The sequence below is a fragment of the Trichosurus vulpecula genome, chromosome 7 (assembly GCF_011100635.1).
Source record: "Trichosurus vulpecula isolate mTriVul1 chromosome 7, mTriVul1.pri, whole genome shotgun sequence".
Taxonomy (NCBI): Eukaryota; Metazoa; Chordata; class Mammalia; order Diprotodontia; family Phalangeridae; genus Trichosurus; species Trichosurus vulpecula.
In genome coordinates this window covers 34,574,659-34,587,902 of record NC_050579.1, presented here as the reverse complement: position 1 = coordinate 34,587,902, position 13,244 = coordinate 34,574,659, and the positions used below count along the sequence as shown (strand labels likewise).

At 45.2% G+C, this 13,244-nt stretch overlaps 1 protein-coding gene across 1 annotated transcript in view; it reads left to right on the top strand.

Moving 5' to 3' along the window:
• Nucleotides 1–13,244, top strand: part of EFCAB5 (EF-hand calcium binding domain 5) — a 136,523-nt gene that overhangs the window by 83,356 nt on the left and 39,923 nt on the right. The window contains exons 11-14 of the mRNA XM_036768146.1: nt 635–691; nt 814–906; nt 1,803–2,017; nt 6,654–6,810. Of these exons, the coding sequence (XP_036624041.1) occupies nt 635–691; nt 814–906; nt 1,803–2,017; nt 6,654–6,810 (522 nt within the window). The remainder of the gene's footprint in view (nt 1–634; nt 692–813; nt 907–1,802; nt 2,018–6,653; nt 6,811–13,244) is intronic.

Here is a 13,244-nt window from a genome sequence, read left to right as displayed (position 1 = left end):
TATAGGGGAAGGCCAGGAAAGGTTGGCAATGGAAGTTTCCTAACTATACAAACCTGGGCAAGTCACTTAAACTTTGTGCCTCGGTTTCCTTATCTGCAAAATACAGATACTAATACTTGTATAACCTCTCCCAAGACCCTCAAGTTGAGTCTAACTTTTGGCACATGAACTCTCAGTGTTCTAGGCAGTTCTCTGAGATTCTAGGTCACAGAGAAGGTGTTGACCTGGGTTGGGAGAGGGGGTTCCCTTCACCCATAAAATAACAGGTCTAGTCCTATAGAAACATGAACTGCTCCTACTACTACTATGAGACTTTGTTCTCTCTGGGCCTCAGTCTTCCCAGCCATAAAATGGAGTTAATAATGCTTAGCCTCTCCTTACCTTGCAGGAATGAAGATAATATAAGTAGCAATTGATCTTGGAATTATCATTAATAATCACAGTTACTGAGTGACCCCTCGGTGTCGGCATACAAATGACAAAAATTAGGCTACGCATGGAAAGATGACTGTCTAAGGAGGGGTTTATCACCAGGATGTGGGTGATTTCCCACACTGGAAAACTGGCAAGAATTTCATCTTTCACGGCAATCAATTAATTGGTGGTTTCTTTTTACAATTTTCAGAAACTGGAGACAAAGACATAGGCTGTGAGCCCAGGAGCCAGCTAATAGATGGGAAGCCATGGTCAGGTGACTCCATCTTGAATTCTCCCTTCCTTTGTCCCTAGGCACACAATTGCATTGGGTGACAAAGATATCGGGAAAGAGAAGGTACTGACTTGTCCCTGTTCTGTTCTTCTGTGTTCTTCCAGGCGAGCTCTTAACTTCGGACCTGAGTAAGAAATATATGAAATATGGAGAAAACAAACAGGCTTATTTAGTCTCGGATGACCCCAGGTTCTCAGGTGCCTGATGACATGGAGTCCAGGATGGGGTGAATGGTACTCAATGGACAGATGGGCCAGTAGGCTAACTCTGATTACTGAAGGAACCCATTCCCAAGGGTGGTGACCAGCCCCTGTCCCCCTTCTTCCTCCACAAATAGCAAAAACACATTCTCTTTGCAGCTTTTTCTTCTCACCTGATTGTTTTTGGGTCATGGTGGTGTTTGTCAGGTCACATAAGATAACTAGTACTCTCAAAACATTAAAAAAGGAGAGAGAGGGAGAGGGGAGGGGAGAATCGGGCAAATGTTTTAGGAACTTGTGTATGTGTGTGTGTATATGTGTGTGTGTGTTGTAAGTATAGGCTACAGGCAGCTTAGCAGAGTGAACAGAGAGCCAGCCTCAGAGTCAAGGGAGAGCTGAGTTCAAATCCTGTATGACCCTGGGCAAGTCTCTTAACCTCTTAGTGCCCTAGGCAACTCTCTAGTCACTCAACAAGCTTATAACAATGATAATAACAATTAGCATTTCTATAGTACTTTAAGGTTTGGAAAGTACTTACCTATGTACTGCTGGGAGGGCAGCAAGCAGGGGATAGAACACTGGCCCTGGAGTAAGGAGGACCTGAGTTTAAATCCAACCTCAAACACTTACTAGCTGTGTGACCCTGGGCAAGTCATTTAACCCTGATTGCCTCCAAGAAGGAAAAAAAAAAAAAACCTATGTACTGGGAACCATGCTAAGTGCTCTTAGGGATAGAGAAAGGCAAAAACCCTGACCATGTCCTCAAGGGGCTCTATAAATATGCTGCCGCTATTACTTACCTGCCCGGCTGGCATTCAGTGCTCGCCTACCTTCTCCTCAGGCTGGGGGGGAGTCTTTTCTTAACAACATTGCTTCTGTTTCCTGCTCACCAGAGCTGCATCCAATAATCCGAACAATTTTGAGCCAGCAAGAGTCAAAGTTGAGGAGCTCGTTCACCCCGAACTACCTCACGGTACCACAGTTCGTGCAGCTCCTGGAGATGTTTGTGGGGGACGGCGTCCCCTCTGGCATCTTGAAGAGGCTCATTAAATTTTTAAAGAAGAATTACCTAGAGACACATGAGGAGAAAATCAACCACTTGGAGAAGGTGAGTGCTGTGGGAAGAGCAATGGGAGAAGCCAAGGTTTTGAGGAAAAAATGGCGTCATCCCAGGCCCTGCTGGCTTCGTTTCTTCTTTCTTTTGGTCTTTTTACCTCCTCCCCTGGCACCCCTCCCCATTTCGTCTTCTTATTTCCACCCTTGTGCAACAAGCAGATCCACTGAGTCACTCCAAGTCCAGCCCTATAACAGTAAAGAGCTGTTTAACCCAAAAACAAACTAATGTCCCTTGGACCTTTAATTCAATGCAAAACAATGAAGTCTAGGGTCAGACACTTGAAAAAATTGTTGGTCATTGCTGGCCTAAGGTGTGCAAAAACATACTAGATTCAGAGAAGGCACAGAACCCCAAAGGTTTTTCGAGTCCATGGGCTCCAAACCACCTATCAACCTGGAACCTTTCGGTGGGTGGAAGTGCTTCCTTTAAGTGATTTGTGTAATTGGATGTTTTTATTATGTAGAGAATGTGGCCCTCTTCCCACATTTGGTTGTCGTTTAATCGTTTTTTCAGTTGCATCCAACTCTCCATGACCCCATTTGGGTTTTTTTGGCAAAGATACTGGAGTGGTTTGCCATTTCCTTCCCCAACTCATTTTACAGATGAGGAAACTGAGGCAAATGAGGTTAAATGTCTTGCCGAAGGCCACACAGCTAGGAAGTGTCTGAGGCTGGATTGAAATTCAGGAAGCTGAGTCTTCCTGACTTCAGGCCCTCTATCCAGGGCACTCTATCCAGGGCACCATCTAGCTGCCCCGTTCTTCCCACATTAACATGTTCTAATCCAACGTAAAGATTTATATATGTCACCTTTCCCTTTAGATGTAAATTCCTTAAAGACTGGGACAGTTTCTGCCTGTCTTTGTATCCTTGGGCTATTAGCACAAAGCTTGATAATAAGCCCTTGATGAATGCTTGTGATCGATTGCCCACAGTCCCTGATTTTCATCTTGTGGGAGCTACAGTGAATGGCAATCATTTTCCCATTCAGAGGTTTAAGGTCATTCTCTCTCTCTTTCCTCCTCCTACTATCTGACTACTCCTCTATCTCCTTTGCTGGTACCTCATTCATGTCATACCCTCTAACTGTGGCTGTCCTCCAAGGCTCTGTGCTAGATCCATTTCTCTTTTTGCTCTAAATTTCCCTTGGTGATCTCATCAACTCCCATGGGTTCCACTATCCATTTCTATGCAGATGACTCTGAGCTCTATGTATCCAATCTTAGTCTCTCATGAATTTCCAACTGGACATCTCATGCTGGATGTCCCATAGGCATCTCAACCTCAACATGTCTAAAACAGAACTCATCATCTTTCTTCCCCAAACTCTTCCCCCATCTGAATTTCCCTATTACTGACAAGGATACCATTGTCTTCCCTACCACTCAGGCTCCCCATCTTAGGCCCATCCTCAATGCCTCATTCGTAGTTCTCCCAAGAATCGAATTCATTCATCACCAAATCCTTCCTCCCATCACCACATCTCTTCCATATGTACTCTTCTCTCCATTCAGGTGGCCACAGCCCTTGCTCAGGCCCTTGTCGCCTCCTTCCTGGTCTGACCCATCCTCCATGTAGCTCCCAAGTGGGTTTTTCCAAATCACTCTGACCACATCGCCCACCCCTAGGGCCACCTTTTGCTCAGTGAGTTCCAGTGACTCCCTGTCACCTTTAGGATAAAATATAAACTACTTTGTTTTTTGCTGAATGTCTTTCATAGGCCGGTTTTCTCCTGCCTTTACAATCTTTATATATTTGACTCCTCTCCAATGAACCTACGGCTCAGCTACACTATCCTGTTTGCTCATCCTCAAACACAACATTCCATCTCCTGTATCTTTGCCTCCACACTGGCCATCTGCCATGCCAGGCATGTTCCACCCCCTCATCCCTACCTCTTAGTTTATCCAGCTTCCTTCAGGGATCCAGTCAAATCCTACCTTCTCCAGGAGGCCTTTCTCAGTCCCCCTCCCCCACCCCATGCTAATACTTCCCCTTGTCTAATTACCTGCCATCTATTCTGCATATGTCTCATATCTACCTAGTTACTTTGCAGCTGGGTGGTGCAGTGGATAGAGCTCTGGGCCTGAGTCAAGAAGGCTCACCTTCATGAGTTCCAATCTGGCCTCAGACACTTTACAGACACTTTACCCTGTTTGCCTCAGTTTCCTCATCTGTAAAACAGGGAAGAAAAAAAGGAAAAAAGAAATGAACATTATAACTTTGTTGTATATTTGAAAGGAAGGGCAAGTCGTGCATAGTAAATATGTGGTTTCATTGCAATCATATTTTTTATTGGAATATTTTATAGAAATGCTTGATTTATTCAATAAAGTAAAAATAAAATAAATTTAAAAATAAAAAAAGTGATCTGGAGAAGGAAATGGCAAACCACTCCAGTATCTTTGCAAGAAAACCCCACGTTGGGCCACGAAGAGTCAGACACAACCGAGAAACAACTGAAAAACAGCAACAAATCTGGTTATTTAGATGTTGTTTCACTGTTAGAAAGTGAGCTCCTTGAAGCCAAGGGCTGTTTTTCTACCTTTTTTTGTATCCTCACACTCAGCACAGTGCCTGGAACATGCTGTTCAGGCACATCCAACTCTTTGTGACCCCGTAGGTCATATTGTCCCTGGGGTTTTCTTGGCAAAGATACTGAAGTGGTTTGCCATTTCTTTCTCCAGTAGATTAAGGCAAACAGAGGTTGAGTGACTTGCCCAGGGTCACACAGCTAGTAAGTACCTGAGGTCAGATTTGAACTCAAGTCTTCCTGACTCCAGGTCCCATGCTCTATCCACTGAACCACCTAGTTGTCTCCATTTGTAACATAGTAAGCATTTAATAAATGCCTTTTGACTGACTGGCATTTATTAAGTGCCTACTATGTGCTAGAAGCTGCTGTGGTCACTGGGGACATAAAACCAAAAATGAATCAGACCTTCCCCTCAAGGAGCTTACGTTCTTTTGGAGGAGACAGCGCATGTGTGACTGCATACATATATATGTGTATATGTAAAATATAACAATAGAGATTGAACCTATGAGTCATAGGGAATTTCTGGATGAAAAAACACCCTCTGCCAATATGTTGCGGTTTTGTGATGTGTTGTGGTGGAACCATCTCAAAGAATTCAGAGTCTGGAACTAAATGCCAGTGAGGCTAAGGAAATCCCTGCTATGACCACGTTCATCTCTTCAGTGGTGTCCCACCGAAGGATGAAAAAAAAAACAATTTGAATTCAGAAAGAACTCCCCAAGAAATTCCCAAACACAGTGTCCTCTGTCTGGAGGGAATTCACCGGCTACAAGGGCCTTGGGCACCAAGGCCAAAGCAATATAGTCAAGCATTCCTAGGTGCTTGAAGGACCTCCCAGCATAGGCTTACCTTTGGATTAAAGAGGGTCCAAATCAGAGACTCTGCTCCTTGTGTGTGTGGTGGGGCGGGGGGGGGGGGGTGCGGGGCGTGGCAGAGACTCTGCCCACCCAGGGATGCCAAAAACTGTTGTGATTTCATGATGTGTTGTGGTGGATCTGTCTCAAAGAATTCAGAGTCAGACCACCTCTATCTAATCCAAGGATAGGCATTTACTGACAGTGATGCCTCTCACGAAGTGGGCTAAGTTCCAAGAGGAACCAGCAACTTCAGAGAAAGCAAGATAGATTTTTATAGGATAAAGATGCAATTATATGACAGACATTATGAATATTAAAAAGGAAGGCAGGAGGGGGTTTGTTAAAGGATTAGGTAGTAGGGGAGGGGTCCCAGCCACAGTGGAACTGTGCATGCAATTACCCATGATGCACACAGAAAAACCCATGGGGGGGGGTGGTCCGTATGTATAATAGTGATATTATAATAAGACTCTACATCACAAGTTCACCTAAAGGGCAACTTTTGCTCTGCCTACTGAGGGAAAGTCCCTTCTATTGTTCTGCCTGCTCTGGCATCCTGGTGATGCTGCTTTCTGATTGGCTGAGTATTGTGGTCCTGTCTGAGACTAGATGGATGTGGTTGAGTGCATGGACACACCTGCTGTTTCTGTGGGAAATATGAGGAATGGGTCTGGAGGCAGTGGCTAGCTAGAAGCAGTGGCTGGGATCCCGTCACATGGACATGCCTGCTGTTTCCATGAGAAATATGAGTTCATGAACACACCTGTTGTTCCCGTGAACAGTGAGGCATATATAAAGAAGTTAGGATTTTGCATGGGAGGAGGTGAGTGGCTATGTGGGGGCAGTGGGTCTGCTGTTCAGTGGGGCATATAAGGAAGTTAGAATATTGGGACTGGGGGCAGCTTTATTAGGATTCCATCAAATATACAATGTCAACTTCTAACCTCAGAGAGATGGATGGAGCTTTGAGAAATTTAGTGACTTGCCAGGGTTCACCAGCTAGGATGTGTCAGAGGAAGGACTTGAATTTGGGTCTTCCTGGTACCAAAGCCAGCTCTCTGTGGGCCACAGTGTGCTTTGTCTCTTGACATACAAAATAACATGTAAAATAAATATAAATTGATGTCCTTTGGTGTCATATTGTAGTCCAAAATGATGTCATCTCTATAAAGGATACATGACTTGCTGGGAATTGTGCCTTTCCATTCTTCGCAATCCTCCTTGCTTCCTAGATTCATCAAGAGACCATGAAAATGCGAAGGAAGCTACTCCTGGATGCTCTCTTTCAGAAATGGGATAACGAAGGCTCTGGCTTCCTGGACCTGAACGAGATCGACAAACTTCTGTTTACCTACAAGGAAGGCATGGAGAAAGTATCGATGATGAAAGGTAAGTCACAAGGCATTTTGGACCGGGACCTAACATGTTAGTGGGCCCTGCCAATCGCCAGCTGTGCCAGATGTTTCCCAGTCACAGGAAGGGCCCCCCTACTTAGGAAAAACACTGGTGGTTGTGGGTAAGAAGACCATAGAAGAATCCAACTCAGTGTAGGTCCAAGCTGATGATTCAAAGGCAAAGCCCAAGTCTCCGCCCCAAAGACCCTTCAATAATCAGATTTATTCTTTCTCAAAGAAATTCAGTCCTTATTTTCTTGGCTTGTAAATGTAGATAGTATATATATACATATACACACACACACATGGTTATATATAAAGCACACATGTGTGCATATATGCATGTACATATGTATATGTAACATATATGTATGCATGTGTATGCCCACATATGTGCAACATACCCACAGGTGTATATACATGTATAACGTAAATGTGTGCATGTGTGTATACATGTATATATGTGTGTATGTGTGTGTATATACATATATATATATACACACACACACACACATATCTCTCAGAGGTTATAGGATCATAGATCTAGAACTAGAAGAGACTATAGGTAGAGTCCAAGCCTCTCATTTCACAGTTGAGGAAACTGAGGCAAACAGAGGTTAAGTGACTTACTCAGGGTCACACAGCTACTAAGTGTCTGGGGCAGGATTTAATAATAAAAAGTAACAATTTAATTTAATATTCAATTTAACAATAGTAATATCACTTATATAGCACCTGCCGTGTATAAGCTAAGTGCTTTACAAATATCTTCTCATTTGACCCTCGTAACAATCCTGGGAGATAGATGCTGTTATGATTTCATTTTACAGTTGAAGAAACTGAGGCAAACAGGGGTTAAGTGACTTGCCCAAGCTGGGAAGTATCTAAGGCAGGCTATGAACCCAGGTCCAACGTCCAGTGTGTATCTGAACAGAAGTCCCCTCTATGATAATACCCGCAACCACCAAGACTCTTCACAGAGCTCGAATGTTGTCCACCTCACTAACTTTGCTGGTGACCAGACAACTGAGATTCAAATTTCAATTATGCTTCTTAGGGACACTATGACATTGGACAAGTTACCTCTCCTTGATAAGCCTCAGTTTCCCTGTTTGTCAAAAAAGGCGGGAGGAGGAGAGGGTAGACTATCTGGCCTCTGAGGTCCTCTCCAGCTCTAAATCCTAAGATCATCATATTTAGCTGAAATCACCCTTTCAGCCTGCTCTGCTCACTGCTTCCATTTGAGCCTGTTAGGACCATGAGAGGCAAATCTAAACTGGCTTCCACGTGGCAGTGCTTTTTCCAAAACCAGACCTGTGATTTTAGTGGGGGATTGAGCTCCCAAAGCCCAGCACCTTCCCTGCAGCTGAGAGTCTTAGAGAATTACGAGTGACATGATGAAGATGAAGGGTCTTGCCAAAAGGCATGTACAAGTGTCAGAGGCAGGATTTGAATCTGGGTATTCCTGACTCCAAGGTCTACTCCCTGACCATTACAGCAGTCTGCCTCTTGCTCGTTTGCTACAAAAGGCAAGCCTAATCTAGCCTCCACATGGTGATCCCTCATGTGACAGAAGAGAGCCAACGCTCCATGAGCTGAGCGTCTCTTCTTCTCCAGTGTGGGATGAAGGGACACAAGAGGAAGCCAGGTGAACATTTCTTTGTTATGCTGCTGACAGTGTTGTAAGGAGACCACTGACCTGATTGTGTCTGAAAGGGTACCTTCACTTCTCTCCTAGAGCTGCCATGGTTCTGGACATTGGGCAGAACCAGGGCATTATTTATGGCAGGAAGGTGGATAGGGAAAGCAGCCAGCCTCAGATGGAGAGGAGGCCATCTGTGGGCTCTGAGGGGGCAGTGGCCACATGACCCTTTGTTCTTGCTACATTCAAATAGCCGAAGAAGCCTCCTCTACTCATTTCTGTCTGTAGAAGGGACTCCAGGACAGACAGAAGCCCAGGGTCTTCAGTTCAGTCACTATATAGCCCACTTCTGGGCTTGGGATTTCTCTTTTCAGCATGGCAGGCTTCAGAGGCGGCTGCCCATGGAGACTGTATTCTGGGCACAGTATAGCTGGAAAGATGCTCATGGCTTGCTTGGACAGCAGGGTGTTTACTGGAGAGTAAAAAGATTCAGTACCTGAAAGAAAAAATACACAGAGTTTGTGTTTCTTTGGTGCTGGCCTCCCTGGAGGTGGGTAGAGACAAGGGACAGATCTTAGGGTACGAATTCTATATCCTAGAAGGGCTGCTGATTGTAGTCAAGACCGTTGGTGTGATCAGCTCAATGAGCCAGTGTAAGGAAGACGGGTGATCACAATGGTAGATGCCATCAAGCTGAGATTCAGCATTGACTTCTAGACAACTTCTTTGTGGTGTGTTTCCTCCCCCATCCCTTGCCCGTGGTTTTTTTTTTAAGACTTTTGGGTTTGTTTCTGTGTGTGTTTTAAAAATTACAGTCCTTCCCTGATACACGTTATCCCATTTGACCCTCCTCCAACCCCTTAGCACGAGAGATCTAGAGAGAGAAAGGACCTTCAGAAGCCGAGTCCACCTCTCTCGTGTTACAGACGAAGAAAATGAAGTCCAAAGAGGGAGTAGGAACATGGGATCGCAGCATGAGGAAACTGATGAGGAAACTGAAGGGAATGTGGGGGCCCAATTAGTTTCCAATTTCCTCATATGGAAAACGGGGGTGATGCCTCTACTCCTCAGGGTTGTGATGAGGATTAAATGAGTTAACATGTGAAGAGCTTTGCAAACATTATGCTGTCTCTGTCTCTGGGTCTCTCTCCTTTTTCTCTTCTTTCTCTCTCTCTGTCTCTGTCTTTCTCTCTCTCTCTCTCTCTCTCTCTCTCTCTCTCGCTCTCTCTCGTCTCTCTCTGTCTCTGTCTCTTTTTCTCTCGCTGCCCTCTCTTTCTCTCCCCTTCTGTCTCTCTTTTCCTTCTCCTCTCTCTCTTGTCTCTCTCTGTCTCTCTGTCTCTGTCTCTTTTTCTCTCACTTCCTTCTCTTTCTCTCCCCTTCTGTCTCTCTTTTCCTTCTCCTCTCTCTCTTTCTCTCTCTTCCTTCTCTCTCTTTCTCTCTCCTTCTCTGTCTCTCTCCTTTTTCTCTTCTGTGTCTCTCTGTTTTTCTCTGTCTCTCTCTCCTTGTCTCTGTCTCTCTCCCTCCCTCCCCTCTCTTTCTCTGTCTCTGTCTGTCTCTCTCTCTCTATCCCTTCCTCCCTCCACTTTCTTCCTCTCTCCTTCTCCGTCTCTCTTTCTGTCTCTCCTCTCTCCCTCTCTTTCTCTGTCTGTCTCTCTCTGTCTCTTTCTCTCTGTCTCTGTCTCTCTGTTTCTCTCTCCTCTCTCTCCTTCTGTCTCCATCTCTTCCTCTCGCCTTCTCTGTGTCTGTCTCTGTGTCTGTGTCTGTCTCTCTCTCTCTCTCTCTCTCTCTCTCTCTCTTTCTCTCTCTCTCTCACACACACACACACAGAGACACACACACAACACACACAGACACACACACACACACACAAAATCTCTTTCCAGCGCTGAATGGACCAATTACCTTGTACAAGAGCGCTCTCTTGTGGCCCTGTGATGGTGGCTCCTCAGGTTGGGCAGTAGTGAAAATTGATTGGCTTCGGTAAAAGAGAAGTTTTGGGCTGGGCAGATTAAATTTCTCTAAAGAGAACATTTTAAAAGAATGATTAATCCCTGAAGTCACAGCTGATCTACTAGTTCTGGTATCTCCCAATTTAAATAAAAAGTCTTCCTCCACGCCCAGAGAAAGGAGAATTGAAACTTGATTAGCATCAGCACTGAGACATCAAACACCGGGCTATGTGACCTTGAGAAAAATCACTGCAGCTCTCCAAGCCTCAGTTTCCTCATCTGTAAAATGAGGGGTTGGACAGATCACTCCTGAGGTCCCTTCTGGCTTTAGACCTCTCATCCTATGGCACTACGAAGGGATTAGAAGTCCCAGCAGTGCCCCTGCAGGGGAACCCTCCACATGCTGGCACTCTGCAGGAAGGGGAGAGGCGTCCACTCTTCATCCCTTTGTTCACCTCTGTCGACTATAATGACTGAACAATAAGCAAACAGAAATGAAAGAGCAGATGAAGGCAGCCCATGTGACCTGGGGAACATCTCAAGCATAGCTCAAGTGTGATTGAAGAAGTGACTTTTCCTCCCAGACTCTCCGTATCTAACATGGCCAGATTTCTCCAGTCTGTTCACAGAGTTCTCTTTAGCAGACATAGTCCCACTCATGCTACTTCCATTTTCCTCTCCATTCCTGTGAGATATTTGACTCCCCTGAAATGCAGTCCATCTGCTCTAGTTCTTTTTCTGTTGCTGTCTTACGGCATGGAGTTGATCTTGAGTTTCATTTGTCTAGAGCTGAGAGGGACCTCAGAGGCCATCAACTCCAACTCCATTACTTTACAGAGGAAGAAACTGAGACCCAGAGAGGTTAAGGCCACCCAAGTGAGAAGAAGCCAAGCCAGGATACAAACCTAGGTCCTTTGATTCCAAATCCCCTCGTACCCTGGTGGGTTCTCAGTAAGCATTTGTAGATTGGTTCATTGAGTGCTGGCTAGCTAGCAATCTTTCCCATTCCTCCCATTCCTCCTTATTCCTGATTAAAAGCTTCCCTGCAGCATGCCCTAGGCCCCCATCCCTTGCCACGAATTCCAAGGGGGCTTCCTTCTTAACACCAGGAACACTATTACCCATACAATGGGATTACATCTTTTCTGAGCTTGGACAAAACTCTTCTTTTGGCCCTGAAATAAGCAGAGAACAGCCAAAGGCCCTCAGCTACCCCTGTGTAGGATGTACCACCAAAATGCCCCAGTTTTACTCATACCACCAGAGTTCCAAAGATCTGTCATGTCACCTGGGAGAATCTTTTCTCTGCCAGAAGAGACCTCAGATCCTCCAGACTAAGGAGACAGCTGATAAAAAAAAAATGCATTACCTAGGAGGAAGACAACACTTGGAAATTTAGGGACCCTGGCCAGAGAGGACAGAGTCGGTCCTCGGGTGTATATACTTGCTTCCCAGTTGGGTAGGAAGTGTCCAAGCGTGCACTCAGCTGGCTTTGCCTCCAAGACAGTGCACCATTTCCGGGATCAGAGGTCCTGGGTCCAAATTCCACCTCTGACACTAGCCTAGCCCCAAATCTCTGATCCTACATACAAAACACTGTGTTAGATGTTATAGGGTTTACAGAGCAGTATGAAACATTATACCTTCCCTCCAATACCCTAAAATACAGATGGGAAGACCAGCTCTGTAGGCAGCTAGGTAGCACAATAGCTAAAGTTTTGGACTTAGAGTCAGGAAGACCTGAGTTTGATTCCTGCATTTAATCTGAGTCTCAGTTTCCTCACCTGTAAAAATGGAGAATAACAATAACACTATCTCACAGGCTTATTTTGAGGATCAAATGAGATCATCTACAGAAAGCTCTTTGCAAACCATGAGGCCCTGTAAAAATGCTAGCCATTACCTAGCCATACAAAAAGATAATTGACAGTATAGCACAATCTTGTTAAAGTATACATTTCTTAAGGGCAGGAACTGTTTCATTTCTGTTGTTGTAGCCTAGAATCTAGCGCAGTGTCTGGCATATGATATATGCTTATGGATTGATAAGTACCCAGTGAGTGATGCAAGCAAGGAGTTCAGTTGCCCAAACCACTATGGGTTAGGCCAATCGAGGAGGGCTTCATGGAGAAGGTGAGATTTAAGCTGGTCTCTAGGAAAGATTTAGAGCTGAAAGGGACCTTGGAGGCCATTGAGTCCAACTCTATATTTTGTACAGATGGAGAAACTGAGGCACAGAAAGAGTAAGTGATTAGCTCAGGGTTACACAGCTGATGTGTCTGAGGCAAGATTTAAACTTGGGTCTTCCTGACTCCAAGTCCAACATTCTATCCACTGTAGAAACCACCAGAGTGCATCGAAGGCTGGGTAGGACTTGTCCAGGCAAAGCCAAGAGGAGAGGGGGCTTCAGGTGAGGAGAAGTCCCGAGAAGGTCCATACATGGGAGAGATGGCAGCAGCATCTACATCATGTAGTGATGAGAGCCCAGATTAACATGACGGCCACAATGTTGTGGCGACATTATAAAAGAAGGATCAAAAGTTACCAAGGATGATCCTGGGGTCTCATGATTGAGTGACTGATAGAATACTGGGATCATCTCAGGGAGCTGGCCTCAGATTCAGGAAGGCCTCGGTTCTAGTTTCCTCTTTGACTCATATTGTACTGTTATTTGATTTCATATCACTGTTATAACATGGTAGTAGGGAGGGAGGTGGCACAGTGGGCCACAGAACGTTGGGCCTGGAGTCAGGAAAACATGAGCTCAAATCCAGCTTCAGACACTTACTAGCTGTGTGACCCTGGGCAAGTCCCTTAACCACTGTCTGCCTCAGTTTC